This window comes from Myotis brandtii, unplaced genomic scaffold (assembly GCF_000412655.1).
Source record: "Myotis brandtii unplaced genomic scaffold, ASM41265v1 scaffold698, whole genome shotgun sequence".
In the NCBI taxonomy this organism is placed as follows: domain Eukaryota; kingdom Metazoa; phylum Chordata; class Mammalia; order Chiroptera; family Vespertilionidae; genus Myotis; species Myotis brandtii.
The window spans coordinates 282,370-295,368 of NW_005370731.1; the positions used below are offsets into that span (position 1 = coordinate 282,370).

General features: G+C 42.5%; 1 protein-coding gene across 5 annotated transcripts in view; it reads right to left on the reverse strand.

Moving 5' to 3' along the window:
* TMEM219 (transmembrane protein 219) overlaps positions 1-12,530 on the reverse strand; it is a 17,687-nt gene extending 5,157 nt beyond the window's left edge. Inside the window, exons 1-3 of one of the 5 annotated variants that reach the window (XM_005881998.2) lie at positions 12,407-12,530; positions 5,825-6,023; positions 5,549-5,738 (exon numbers count right to left, since the gene is read on the reverse strand). In XM_005881998.2, the coding sequence (XP_005882060.1) occupies positions 5,549-5,738; positions 5,825-5,989 (355 nt within the window). In that variant the 5' untranslated portion in view covers positions 5,990-6,023; positions 12,407-12,530. Of the gene's footprint in view, positions 1-5,548; positions 5,739-5,824; positions 6,885-12,406 lie in introns of those variants that run through there. The other 4 variants (XM_005881999.2, XM_005882003.1, XM_005882000.1 and 1 more) reach the window with 4 other exon arrangements.
* Positions 12,531-12,999: the final 469 nt, after the last annotated feature.

A 12,999-nucleotide genomic window follows, 5' to 3' on the forward strand; every position in this document is an offset into this window, starting at 1 on the left:
ATCAATGATTCTCTCTCATTGATGCTTCTATCTCTCTCTCCCTCTCTCTTCCTCTCTGAAATCAATAAAAATATTTTTTTTAAAAACACACACAAGGCCCTAGCCGGCTTGGCTCAGTGGATAGAGCATCAGCCTGTGGACAGAAGGGTCCCAGGTTCAATTCCGGCCAAGGGCACATGCCTGGGTTGCAGCTAGATCCCCAGTGGGGATTGTGCAGGAGGCAGCCGATCAATGATTCTCTCTCATCATTGATATTTCTATCTGTCTCTCTTTCTCTCTTCCTCTCTGAAATCAATAAAGAATATATTTTAAAAAACAAACAAAACACACACACACACACACACACACACACACACACACGAAACAGACTGATTAAAAATATCTATAATAGATTTAATTTGCAAAAGGTTTACTAGCCAGAATACATAAAGACCTAAAAATCAAGAGGATAAAGACAAAGAAAAATAAGCAAAGAAAGTGAATAGGAAGTTCAGAGAAAACATGAAAATGGTAAATAAACTTGTAAGAAGATGCACAACCTCACTAGTAATCAGGAGAAAGTAAATTAAAACAAGTAATTTCTTTGCCCATTAAATTGGTAAAAATGAAAAAGTGACAAGTTATTGAAGATTTGGAAAAACGGCCACTCTCAATTTGTGACATCTTTTAGGAGACAACTTGGCTGTATCTGTTACAATTTTAAATGGGTACAGGGAGGGACTAAGAAGATGCCTACCAAACTGTTAACTTTACAGGGGAGTTAGGAGGACTTTTACATCTGCTTTGTAACTTCTATTAAAGAGAGTACTCAAGGTAAAAAAAAAAAGGGGGGGGGGTCTATATCCTTTGACTCAGTAATACCACTTGTAGAAATTATTCCTAAGGACAGATTCAAAAGAAAAATACATACCAAATATTTATTGTGATTTCATTTTTAAAATGCCAAAAAATAGGAAACAATAAAGATGTTTAACAATAGAGAAAGCATTAACAAATGATGGCCTTACCACTAAATGAATCACTTTACACCATTAAAATAATAACGCGTTTGTTTTTTGCACTAATACAAAAAACACACTGTCATAAGTGAAAAAAGAGAAATACAAACCAGTATGTAAATTGTAATTACAATTGAGAAATGTACATGTAAAATTCTGTAAGGGAACTCCCCTTTCTCCTGTGTTCCCCAGATCAAATCAGTCACCCAGTCCTGTCAATCTCACACTTCTGACATCTCTCTCAAATCAGTCCCCTTCTTTCACAGCACTGTCTTAGCTCAGTTTTTCTCATCATCTTTTTATTGCAACCACCTCCCAACTGGTCTTCCTGAATCTGGACACATTTCTTCCTGGCAGTCAGTCAACAAGTGTTATCTTTTTAAAAGAACAACACAAAAACAAAATCTTATTTCCCTGATTAAAATCTTTGAGTTTGCACAATGTACTAAATAAAGTCCAACTGCCTTGGCTTGACACATGAGTCCCTCCATGGGATTCTGAATGCTTCTTCAGGCTCATTACCTGCCACACACTCAATAATCCTTCCCCTCTACCAGCCAAACTAAACCCTTGGAAGCTTCTGAAATGCCATCATGGTCCCCATCTGTATGTCTTTGCATACGCCCTTCCCTCTGGCTGGAAGGACATCCATATAGGCCGGCCTCAAACCTCAGCTCAGGCGCTGTATCCTTGGAAAAGCCTGTCTTCACCATCCATGCTTGATAGATTTCTGAGTACTCCCACTGTACCTTGTGTTCTACTTCACACATTGAACGTTATTTATTTAATAGAGGCCCAGTGCACAGATTCGTGTACATTGAAAGGAAATTAATTAGAAGAAATATTTTGCAGGTTGGGGAGGAACTGTAGGAGGGCTCCAGGGCATGCCCAGCCCGTCTAGCCCAGTCCTGATAGGCCGGACTCTAGCAGCAAGCTAACCTACCAGTCTGAGCGTCTGCCCCCTGATAGTCAGTGCACGTCATAGTGACCGGTCAAAGGGTTGAACAGTCAGACACTTAACATGTTAGGCTTTTATATACATAGATGTTCACATCTGTATCCTTGCTAGATGGTGAACAACTTGAAACAAGGGTCCATGTCTTACAAATCTCTGTATTTCCCATGCTTGGTACATCGTAAGTGTTCATTTTACTTGTTTATTTATTTATTCATTCATTAAATGTTTTAATTGATTTCCAGTAAGTGTTCATTTTAAATTTTGTCCAAAGTAATCTTTAATGTTATTACTTTGTTTCTAGCCATTATTTTTTTAAAAAAAGTCTTCTTTGCAGAAGCAAAAATTGACAAACTGATCCAAAAATTCATATGGCAATCCAAAGGATCCAGAATAGCCAAAACAATCTTTAAAAAGAATAAAGTTGGAGGACTCATATTTTCTGATTTCAAAACTTACTACAAAGTTATAGTGATCAAAACAGTGTGGTACTAACATAAGGATAGACATATAGATCATGGAATAGAACTGAGAGTCCAGAAATAAACTCATACATCTATAGTCAACTGATTTTTTTTTTAAATCCTCACCCAAGAAGTTTTTATTGATTTTTAGAGAGAGGAAGGGAGAGAGAGAGAGAGAGAGAGAGAAACATCGATTGGTTGCCTCCTGTATGCACCCTGACCAGGGATTGAACCCATAACCTATGTATGTGTTTTGACCTGGAATCAATCCTGCAACCTTTTTGTGTACAGAAGAATGCTCCAACCAACTGAGCCACCTGGCCAGGGCATGTGGTCAAGGGTACCACGACTACTCAATGGGGAAATAATAGTCTTTTCAACAAAACATGATGAGACCACCTGCAAAAGAATGAAGTTGGACCCATCCTCACACCATACATAAAAATTAATTCAAAATGGATCATAGAACACTGGCTGGTGTAGCTCAATTCGTTGGAGTGCCGTCCTTTATACCAAAAGGTTGTGGGTTTGATTCCCAGTCAGAGCACATACCTGGGTTACAGGTTTGATTCCCCCGTTGGGGCACGTGTGGAGGGCAACTGGTTGATGTTCTCTCTCACATTGATGTTTCTCTCTCTCTCTTCCCCTCTCCCTAATATCAATGAGCATATCCTCGGGTGAGAATTAAAAAAAATAAAGGATCCAAAAAAACAAAACAAAACAATAAAAATGTAAGAAAAAATAATAATTTTTAAAAAGGATCATAGATATAAAAGCTAAAACTATAAAATTCTTAGAAGAAAAAAATAGAAGTAAATCTTAGGGAACTTGGGTTAGGCAAAGTTTTCTTAGATATGCTACTACCACAAGCAACAATAGAGAAAAAAAAAGATAAGCTGGAATTGATCTAAGTCAAAAATGTTTGTGCTTCAAAGAATACCATCAACAAAGTGAAAAGAACCTAGAGAATGGGAGAAAATATTTGCAAATCACACATCAGATAAGAGACTTGTAGCTAGAAAATATAAAGAATGCTTACAACTAAATTAAAAGACAAATTACCCAATTTTAAAAATGAGCAAAGACTCTGAATATATCTTTCTCCAAAAATATGCCAATGGCCAATAAACACAAGAAAAAATGCTCAATATCATTAGCCACCAGGAAAATGCAAATCAGAATTACAGTGAGACACTAGTTCACATTGACTAGGAGGGCTATAATAAAAAAAGACAGATAATAGCAAGTGTTGGAGTAGATGTGGAGAAATGGAACCCTCCTACACTGCTGATGGGAGTATAAAATGGGAGAGCCACTTTGAAAATACTCTGGCAGTTCCTCAAAAGATTAAACAGACTTACCATATGACCCAGCAATTCCACTCCTGGTTATATACCCAAGAGAAATCAAAATATATGATCACACAGAAACTTGCACACAGCTGTTCACAGCAGCATTATTCATAACAGCCAAAAAGTGGAAACAATCTAAATGCCAATTAAATGATAAATGCACAAATAAAATGTGTAGTAGTCATACAGTGAATACTATTAAGCAAAATAAGTACAAAATTTATGTACTACAACATAATGCTAAGTGAAAGAAGCCAATCACAAAAGACCATTATTATATGAAATGTCCAAATAAGCAAATCTACAGAGACAGTAAGTAGATTAGTGGTTGCCTGGAGTTGGGAGGTTAGGAGAAAAAGGAGAATGACTGCTAATGGGTACTGAAATGAAAATGTTCTAAAATTGTGATGATGGCTGCACACTTTTGTGAATATGTGAAAAATCATTTAGTTGTACATTTTAAATGAAATTTATGGCATGTGAATCATTTCTCAATAATACTATTACATGTCAGATACATTCCTTTATTCTTGCTCTTTGATCACAGATGTCTACCTAGACATACAAAGACCTACCCCACATATACATACACATATGTGATTCATAGGAGAATCTTAGAATGATAGTGTTGAAAAGGACCTCAGAAGTCACTCCCAATTATTTATTTATTTATTTATTTATTTAAATTCTCACCCGAGTGAGAATTTAATATTTTTCCCCCATTGATTTTTAGAGAGAGTAGAAGAGAGAGGGAAAGACAGAGAGAAATATTGTATAGATGTGAAACACATCAACCAATATTTTTATTGATTTCAGAGAGGAATGGAAAAGGAGAAACAGAAACGTCAATGATGAGAGAGAATCATTGATCAGCTGCCTCCTGCACACCCCCTACTACTGGGGATCGGGCCGGCAACCTGGGCATGTGCCCTGACCCAGACCGGGAATCGAACTGTGCGGTGTGATGAACTGTGACCTCCTGGCTCATAGGTCGACACTCAACTACTGAGCCACACCAGTCGGGCCATCTCCCAATTTTTTAGATAAGGAACCTGCGGCCGAATCTCACACAGGAATTAATGGAACCCACCGACTCACTCTCACTCCTTATTTTCCCAGAAGACTTTAAGCGCTTTGGATGATATCTAATTGTTTTCTGTATCCTCCATAGCACATAGAGCTGTGTCACACACATAGCAGGCACTGAAGACATTAGTTTAACACAGCGGTTCTCAACCTGTGGGTCGCGACCCCTTTGGCGGTCGAACGACCCTTTCACAGGGGTCGCCTAAAATCATCCTGCATATCAGATAGTTACATTACGATTCATAACAGTAGCAACATTACAGTTATGAAGTAGCAACGAAAATAATTTTATGGTTGGGTCACAACATGAGGAACTGTATTTAAAGGGCCAGAAGGTTGAGAACCACTGGTTTAACTGAACAGAACATGCTTCTTAGACATCCCTGAGAAAAAGCTGCCTCTATGAGGAGAAGGCTGGAGGAATGAAGAGGGATGACAAAGAACATTAGGTCAAATCTAGCCCATGTCATCACACCTCCAAGAATAGAATCAAAGAACCCCAGAGCTAGAAGGGAAGAGAGAAAACATTTATAGAGAACCTACCCAGCGGGCATCATTTTCACTGTAAGTATCTAGTCCTCATCACAGTAGGAGTGACTAAGGGATGTGCCTAAGGTCACCAGGTTGGTGAGTTGAGGGGCAGGCCCCACCCCTGAGTGTTCTGATGTCCAACCCCACAATCCTCCATCTCACCTTTCAATCCCATCTGACTACCCCGCACCGTGGCTTGAAATGTCTTTGTCTTGTTCCTGCCTGGACCATCTCCGAAGTTCAAGGTGGTCAGCAAGCCCACCACGTGGGACCCGTGCCACGTCCCTGTGACTGTCGCAGTCGTGGGGCACAGGGTCAGCTGGCCGACAGATCTCAAGAAGGAGACCCAGTCCTGTGTGCAAAAGGAAGGTGGGAGAGAGGTGAGAGAGCAGCAGCAGGAGCAGGCCTCCACGGGGCAGATGAGCAGGAGGTACTCACCTGAGGGATGTCAGGGCTGCGCAGGCCAGTCCTGTGAGTGAGAAGGAAGCCACCAAGGCCCAGGCCAGAGAGGCCAAGCAGCAGCAGGATCAAAGTGGCACAGACCAGAGGTGGGTGGTGGGCCAGACAGAGAGCAGGTTGTAGCCCTGCCTGACAGCTGCCCATGGGGAGCAGAGGGGTCTGGGCCTCCACGGGAAACCTGCTGGAGCACAGGAAGGGAGAACTGGGCAAGAGCCTGCCAGGCAGAAGGCACTTACCCATGTTCCTCAAAGGGAAGCTAAAGCACCCAGGAGACCAGGGCCGCGCCCACCACCACGGACAGTGGCAGAGCCAGGACAAGAATCCAAGGCTCTCGACTCCAAGCGCTCACCGCCCTGCACCACGCAGCGAATGTTTGCTGCATTTAATTTCTGAAGCAATCAAGGCGGAAGTGGGGAGCATACTGTGCTGGAAAAGGGAACCCGAAAAGGAGCATTCTTAAAAGTAGAAATTCAGGAAACAGCTGTTCTGGGCCTAGGGTTTGGCTGCAGAACAGCCAATAGCCCAAAGGAAGCGTCTGACGAAAAGAAACCCACTTTGAGGTCAAACCGCTCCGCTTGAATCCTCCCCTGCCCTTCCATGGACACGTGAGAAAACTCAGTCCAACTCTGGGAGGTTAGCATATGTGCAATGGGAGTGCTAACCCACGGAACCAGGACTGAACGTGGCAGATAGAAGCGGTTTGCATAGTACGTGGCCACGCAGGAGCTCAACAAATGTCCATTTCTTTTCTATTTTTTTCTGTGCCATATTTATCTTCAGGAAAGGTGAGGCAAGGCGGAAACGGAGGCTTGCGGACTTGAACACAGGAGTGGCAGGGCCACGGTCTGAAGCCCGGCCCCGATTCCAAGCGGAGTGCTCGTTCCCAGGCGGGAAGCGACAGCCTGATGCCAAGGAACATCTGGAAAGGGGCGGAGGGGAGCAGCGCGCCAGCAGTGCAGGTGTCACCACGCTCAGCCCCGGCCCGGCCTCCCCTCCCAGCTGGTTGGCAAAGAGGGGGAAGCGGAGGGGAGGGGGCAGAGCCTGCAATTACTTAGAAATTCATGTATATATAGTAAAATATAAGTACACATGTGTAAATTAAAAAATAAATAAATAAATTACTGATTTTTGGTTTTTCGTTTTTACCAAAGATGAAAAATATGCAGTCTGTCCTAAAAACAAATAAAAAGCTGAGCAAACAGAAAAATCAGCAACTCTTCTTACCTCCAGCAGAGAAGTGATGTCAAAGGGAAAATTATTGGCCCCAAACTGAAGAAACAGAGAAGTCAGTTCAGAATACCACAACTCACCAGAGCAGAAAACTATGAGCAAGAACCTCCTTGAGAGAAAGTGCTTGGGGGGAGAGGGGGGTGGGGAGAGAAACAGCATCTGAAATAGATGAATTGCTGGAGGCAGGGTGATAATTCTGAAATTAAAAACTTCAGACAGAGTAACCTAGAAGAAATAGATAAATTCCTAGAAACTTACAACCTACCAAGAGTGAATCATGATGAAATAGAAAATCTGAGCAAGATGATTATTAGTAAGGAGGTTGAATTAGTAATAAAAACAAATAAACTGCCGGGGTGCGGCCAGCCGGGACTTTGGGCTTGCAGGCGGGCCAGGTCTCTTCCCTGCAGCCTGATTATGTTGACCGTCTCCATGTCAGGTCGGCCCTGGCTTTTAGGGGCTCCTTAATGCAGAGGGTCCTACAGGCTGCAAAAGACACCATCGCATTTCCGTTCTGCCCACATTTCAGAGTTCTGCCTGCCGAGGTCCGTCCGACGTGAAATAACCGGACGCCGGGAGCAGGACCCTGTATGCAAACCCTGGCTCTGTTCGGCCGCTGCATAAACCATGACCAGGCTCTTGTGGGGACTGGGTTTATCCTGTTAAAGAGGGTCTTTCTGCTAGTGCATTCCTCCGTGGTTGGGTGGGAAGCTGAGACACTGTGGGGAACATGAGCCCAGTGTTCGCTGAGCACAAAACCAGCACCGGACAAACACTGTTGCAACAGAATCTGAGTATTCAACTCAGGCTTCCTTACGGCAGAGACCAGGCCATATCTGCACCACCACCTCCACACGTTTATCGTACAGAATCCTCTCATATGTGGTCAGATGACACTTGGCAAGGGTGCCAAGGCCATTCTGTGGGGGGACAAATAGTCTTATTCAACAAATGGTGTTGGGAAAACTGGATATCCATGTACAAAAGGACGAAGTTAAACCCTTACCTTTACAACATATACAAAAGGTATTTCAAAATTCATGCAAGAACTAAATGTAAGAGCTGAAACTATCAAACTTTTAGAAGAAAACGTAGGGGGAAACCTTTATGAGATTGGATTTGGCAATGATCTTGGATATGACACCAACAACACAGGCAACAAAAGGATAAACTAGATAAATTGCACTACATCAAAATTTAAAACTTCTGTGCATCAAAGGACACAACAGCCAATTGATGATTCTCTCTCATCATTGATGTTCTTCTCTCTCTCTCTCTTCCTCTCCCTTCCTCTCTGAATCAATAAAAAAGAGTAAAGATACATTACAAGCTCAACAAACTTCAAATAGTATAAACTCCAAGTAGGGTAAATTCAGAGAGACCCACACTGACACATTATAAACAAACTGTCAAAACCCAAAACTAAACAGAAAACCTGGAAAGCAGCAAAAGAGAAGTAACTTGTACAAGGGATTTTTCAATAAGAAAAATGCCAATATTTCATCAGAAGTCATGGTGGTCAGAAGTCAGTGGGATAACATACTTAAGTGCAGAAAGAAAAATCTGTCAACCAAGAATTCTATATCTCGCAAAATTGTCCAATAATAAAGGAGAAATTGAGACTCCCACATAAACAAAAGCTGAGAGAGTTTATTACTAGTAGACTTGCCCTATAAGAAATGCTAAAGGGAGTCCTTCAGGCTTAAGTAAAGGGGCACTTTTGCTTAAAATTTATGAAGAAATGAAGACTACTTATAAAGGTAACTACATAGGTAAAATATAAAAGTCAGTATTGTATTTTAGGTTTTGTAGCTCTTCTTTTTCCTATAGGATTTAAAAGACAAATGCATAAAACAATAATTATAGATCTATCTTAATCAACACACAATGTATAAAGATATAATTTGTGACAATCTCTATATATAAGAGGCTAATATGCAAAGTGTTCCCTCAGGAGTTCCACTGGGAGACCGGAAGTTCAATTGCTCGCTATGATGTGTGCTGGCCACTAGGGGGTGGTGCAGAACGAAGGAAGGCCCTGGCCCGTAGCCCGTTGCAGGCTCTCATAATCTCTCATCAGGACTCTTGCAGCTGTCTCCTAACCCTCCTCACCGACTCCAGTTTCTCTTCCCTTCAACTCATCATCCACGTTGCCTCCTAAAAGAGTGCTCTCGAGATTCTGCTGCTCTACTAAAGACTTCTGTTAACTTTGGGAGAAAGTTCTAATTTCTGGTACATATAAGATCCTTACAACCTAGCCTCAATCCTCCTTTCCAGCATCATTTTTCACTCCAGCCACATAAATGTCTTTCAATTCTAGCTATTCCACACCACCATATTTTATTTTTTTAAATATATTTTTTATTGATTTCAGAGAAGAAGGGTGGGGGAGAGAGAGAGAGAGAGAGAGACATCAATGATGAGAGAGAATCATTGATCGGCTGCCTCCGGCACACCCCCTTTTGGGAATTGAGCCCCCAACCTGTGCATGTGCCCATCCTGGGCATGTGACCTCCTGGTTCATAGGTGGACCACTGAAGCCCGCCAGCTGGGCAACACTGCCATATTTTTAGGTAGTACTCTCCTCTCCTTGTGAAACACACTGACTGACTTCTACCTGTACACACTTTATCTTTCTTCAAGACCAACCTCACAGGTCACAGCCTCTGTCTGTTTTCCCCCACTCTCAGAATTGAACCTCCACCCCCATCATGTCTTTGCAACACTCCATCCATTACAGTACAGAGCACCCTGCATTTTAACGTTCTTGTAGAAAGTCTGTCGTCTTTGGATTGTGAATTCCTGAAAGGCCAAGACTGTGTCACATCCTCCTCATCTCTATAACCTCAATGCTCAACAAGGTACCGGCCACGTGGTAGTCTCAAAATGTTGGTGAGTTTCTTCTCCCATTCCCCTCAGCAACTGTTCTAAATCTCTGCCATTCTCCTCAAATCCTTTACCCAACCTCTGAAACTTCCATCTGAACTGTCAGCAGATGACCTCACCAGAAAGAGTCCATCACCCATGAAATCTTTTAACTTGCTGCCCTTGCCACACACCCCTGCGCCCCACGGACACATTTCATACATATACATCCAAACTTTCCTCCTCGCCGCTGTTTACAGAGGAAGCTCTGTCCCTCCTCCAGCTCCCGGCCAGTTCTTTCACTGTCCTTCAGATCCCCTCTTACCGCCTCAGTGCTTCCTCAGTCATCCTTCTCTCCTTTCCCACCGGAATTCATTCAACAAATATTCACAGAGCAACTCTGTGCGCTTGGATGCTGGAGTTATAATGGAGAATGCGTTAGGTAATGTTCCATACCTCATAGAGCAGTGATGGCAAACCTTTTGAGCTCGGCGTGTCAGCATTTTGAAAAACCCTAACTTAACTCTGGTGCCGTGTCACATATAGAAATTTTTTGATATTTGCAACCATAGTAAAACAAAGACTTATATTTTTGATATTTATTTTATATATTTAAATGCCATTTAACAAAGAAAAATCAACCAAAAAAATGAGTTCGCGTGTCACCTCTGACACGCGTGTCATAGGTTCGCCATCACTGTCATAGAGCTTCCATTGTAATGAGAAATGTAGACAAATAATTTTGCAATGGATATGGAGGAAATGAATACGAAGATGTAGGGAATAAGAGACAGGTCACTTTATTAATTTTTTTTATTCCTCACCTAAGGATATGTTTATTGAATTTTTTAGAAAGAGAGGAAGGGAGGGAAAGAAGAGAGAGAGAGTGAGAGATCAGTTGCCTCTCATATGGGCCCGGACTGGGGATTGAACCCACAGCCTTTTTGGTGTACGGGACAACACTCCAGCCAACTGAGCCACCCGACCAGGATCAGGCCACTTAAGTAAGGAGGTCAGAGAAGGTGTTTTTGTGCCAGTGACCTTTGAGCTCATGCCTGAAGATGCGAGTGAGTTTTCTGCATGACAGTCTAGAGCAGCGGTTCTCAACCTGTGGGTCGAGACCCCTTCGGGGGTCGAATGACCCTTTTACAGGGGTCGCCTAAGACCATCCTGCATATCAGATATTTACATTACGATTCATAACAGTAGCAACATTACAGTTATGAAGTAGCAACGAAAATAATTTTATGGTTGGGTCACAACATGAGGAACTGTATTTAAAGGGCCAGAAGGTTGAGAACCACTGAAATAGAGGCTATAATTTTTTAAAAGATCAATGAAATTAAAAGTGGTTTTTTTGAAGACATACACACATTTGAAAATCCTTTAGACAGACTCATCAAAAAAAGAGAAAGAGTCCAAATAAATAAAATCAGAAATGAAATAAAAGTTACAACTGATACCACAGAAAAACAAAAAATAAGAAACTATTGTATACTAAAGGCCCGGTGCACAAAATTTGTGCACGGGTAGGGTCCCTCGGCCTGACCAGCGATCAGGGCTGATCTGGGGGGTACCAGCAGGGTGATCAGGGGGTCCCTGCTGGCACCTGCCTTGGCTGGCCTGGGGCCTGTGGGCTGGGGCAGCTCCTGCACTGAGTATCTGCCCCCTGTGGTCAGTGCACGTCATAGCAACCAGTTGTTTCACTGATCGTTCCACCTTTTGATCAATTTGCATATTAGGCTTTTTTTTATTATTATTCATAATAAAAGCCTAATATGCAAACTGTCCCCTCGACTTGGAGTTCGACCGGAGACGGTGCCAGCTGGGAAACTGCGTGAGGCCCCTCCCCCTGGTGAGCCCTGCCCCTGATCAGCGCAGGGCGGGCTGGCCAACCTCCTGTGACCCCTCCCCCCCAGCCAGCCCCACCCCCCGAAAAAAAAATGAAGAGGAAGGAACACTTGGTGTTTACATTTGTAGGGAAGCAGGCCTGCATCACCTTCTAGGCCAGCAGTTCTCAACCTTTGGGTTGCGACCCCTTTGGCAGTCGAATGACCCTTTCACAGGGGTCGCCTAATAATTACATATTGTTTTTGTGATTAATCACTATGCTTTAATTATGTTCAATTTGTAACAATGAAAATACATCCTGCATATCAGATATTTACATTACGATTCATAACAGTAGCAAAATTACAGTTATGAAGTAGCAACGAAAATAATTTTATGGTTGGGGGTCACCACAACATGAGGAACTGTATTAAAGGGTTGCGGCATTAGGAAGGTTGAGAACCGCTGATCTAGACTCACTCCACATACTCTCAGAACTCACAAAGCTCTCAGACCATGGGACCTGGAATACAAAAACCCTTCTGTTTTCTCCTCAGGAGCCGCAGACCTAGAAGCATTTTCCCCTTGCCTTTCTCTGCCTGGCCCAAGTCCCAGCTCCCAGTAAGAAGCCCATACCTGAGGCAGCTCCACTTACTGCTCCTCCAGCGCCAGCTTCAAGTCAGAGGCAGCGCAGTGCTGAGAAGCCAGAAAGTCCCCCAGATTCCTCTGTGATCAGGCCAGCTTCATTAAAACAAACTTTGATCCCTGAGGATTTGTTTCTGAAGGTGTTGTTGTGTACTTATCACAGTTCCCATGGCTACAGGCTCACAGTGAGAGGGACATGGGTATACATCAGCAGCATCTTGCCATAGGACTTTGACCTTGTAGACAAACATGCAGCAGGCAACCTTGCGAATGGCACAGCATGAATAGCGTTTAGAGTTCAGAATGACTTAAGTAGCAAAGAACATTAAATAAAACAATACATGTGAGAATGTGTTCTAATCCTTGGTTCCGTTTAGGTACTTAACAGTTAATCATTCATAACAGTATTAACCTTTTCATCTAATAGGGAAATCATCCAACCAAAAGGTTGCAAACTGGCAGCTCTCAGGCCAAATCAAACCTGTGGGCCTCTTTTATATCATTTCAGAGTGTTTAAAACTTGTTTGGAGTCAACTTTAAAAAAATCAGTATCTTTCAGTGAAAAAAAAAAATCCAATTTCCAG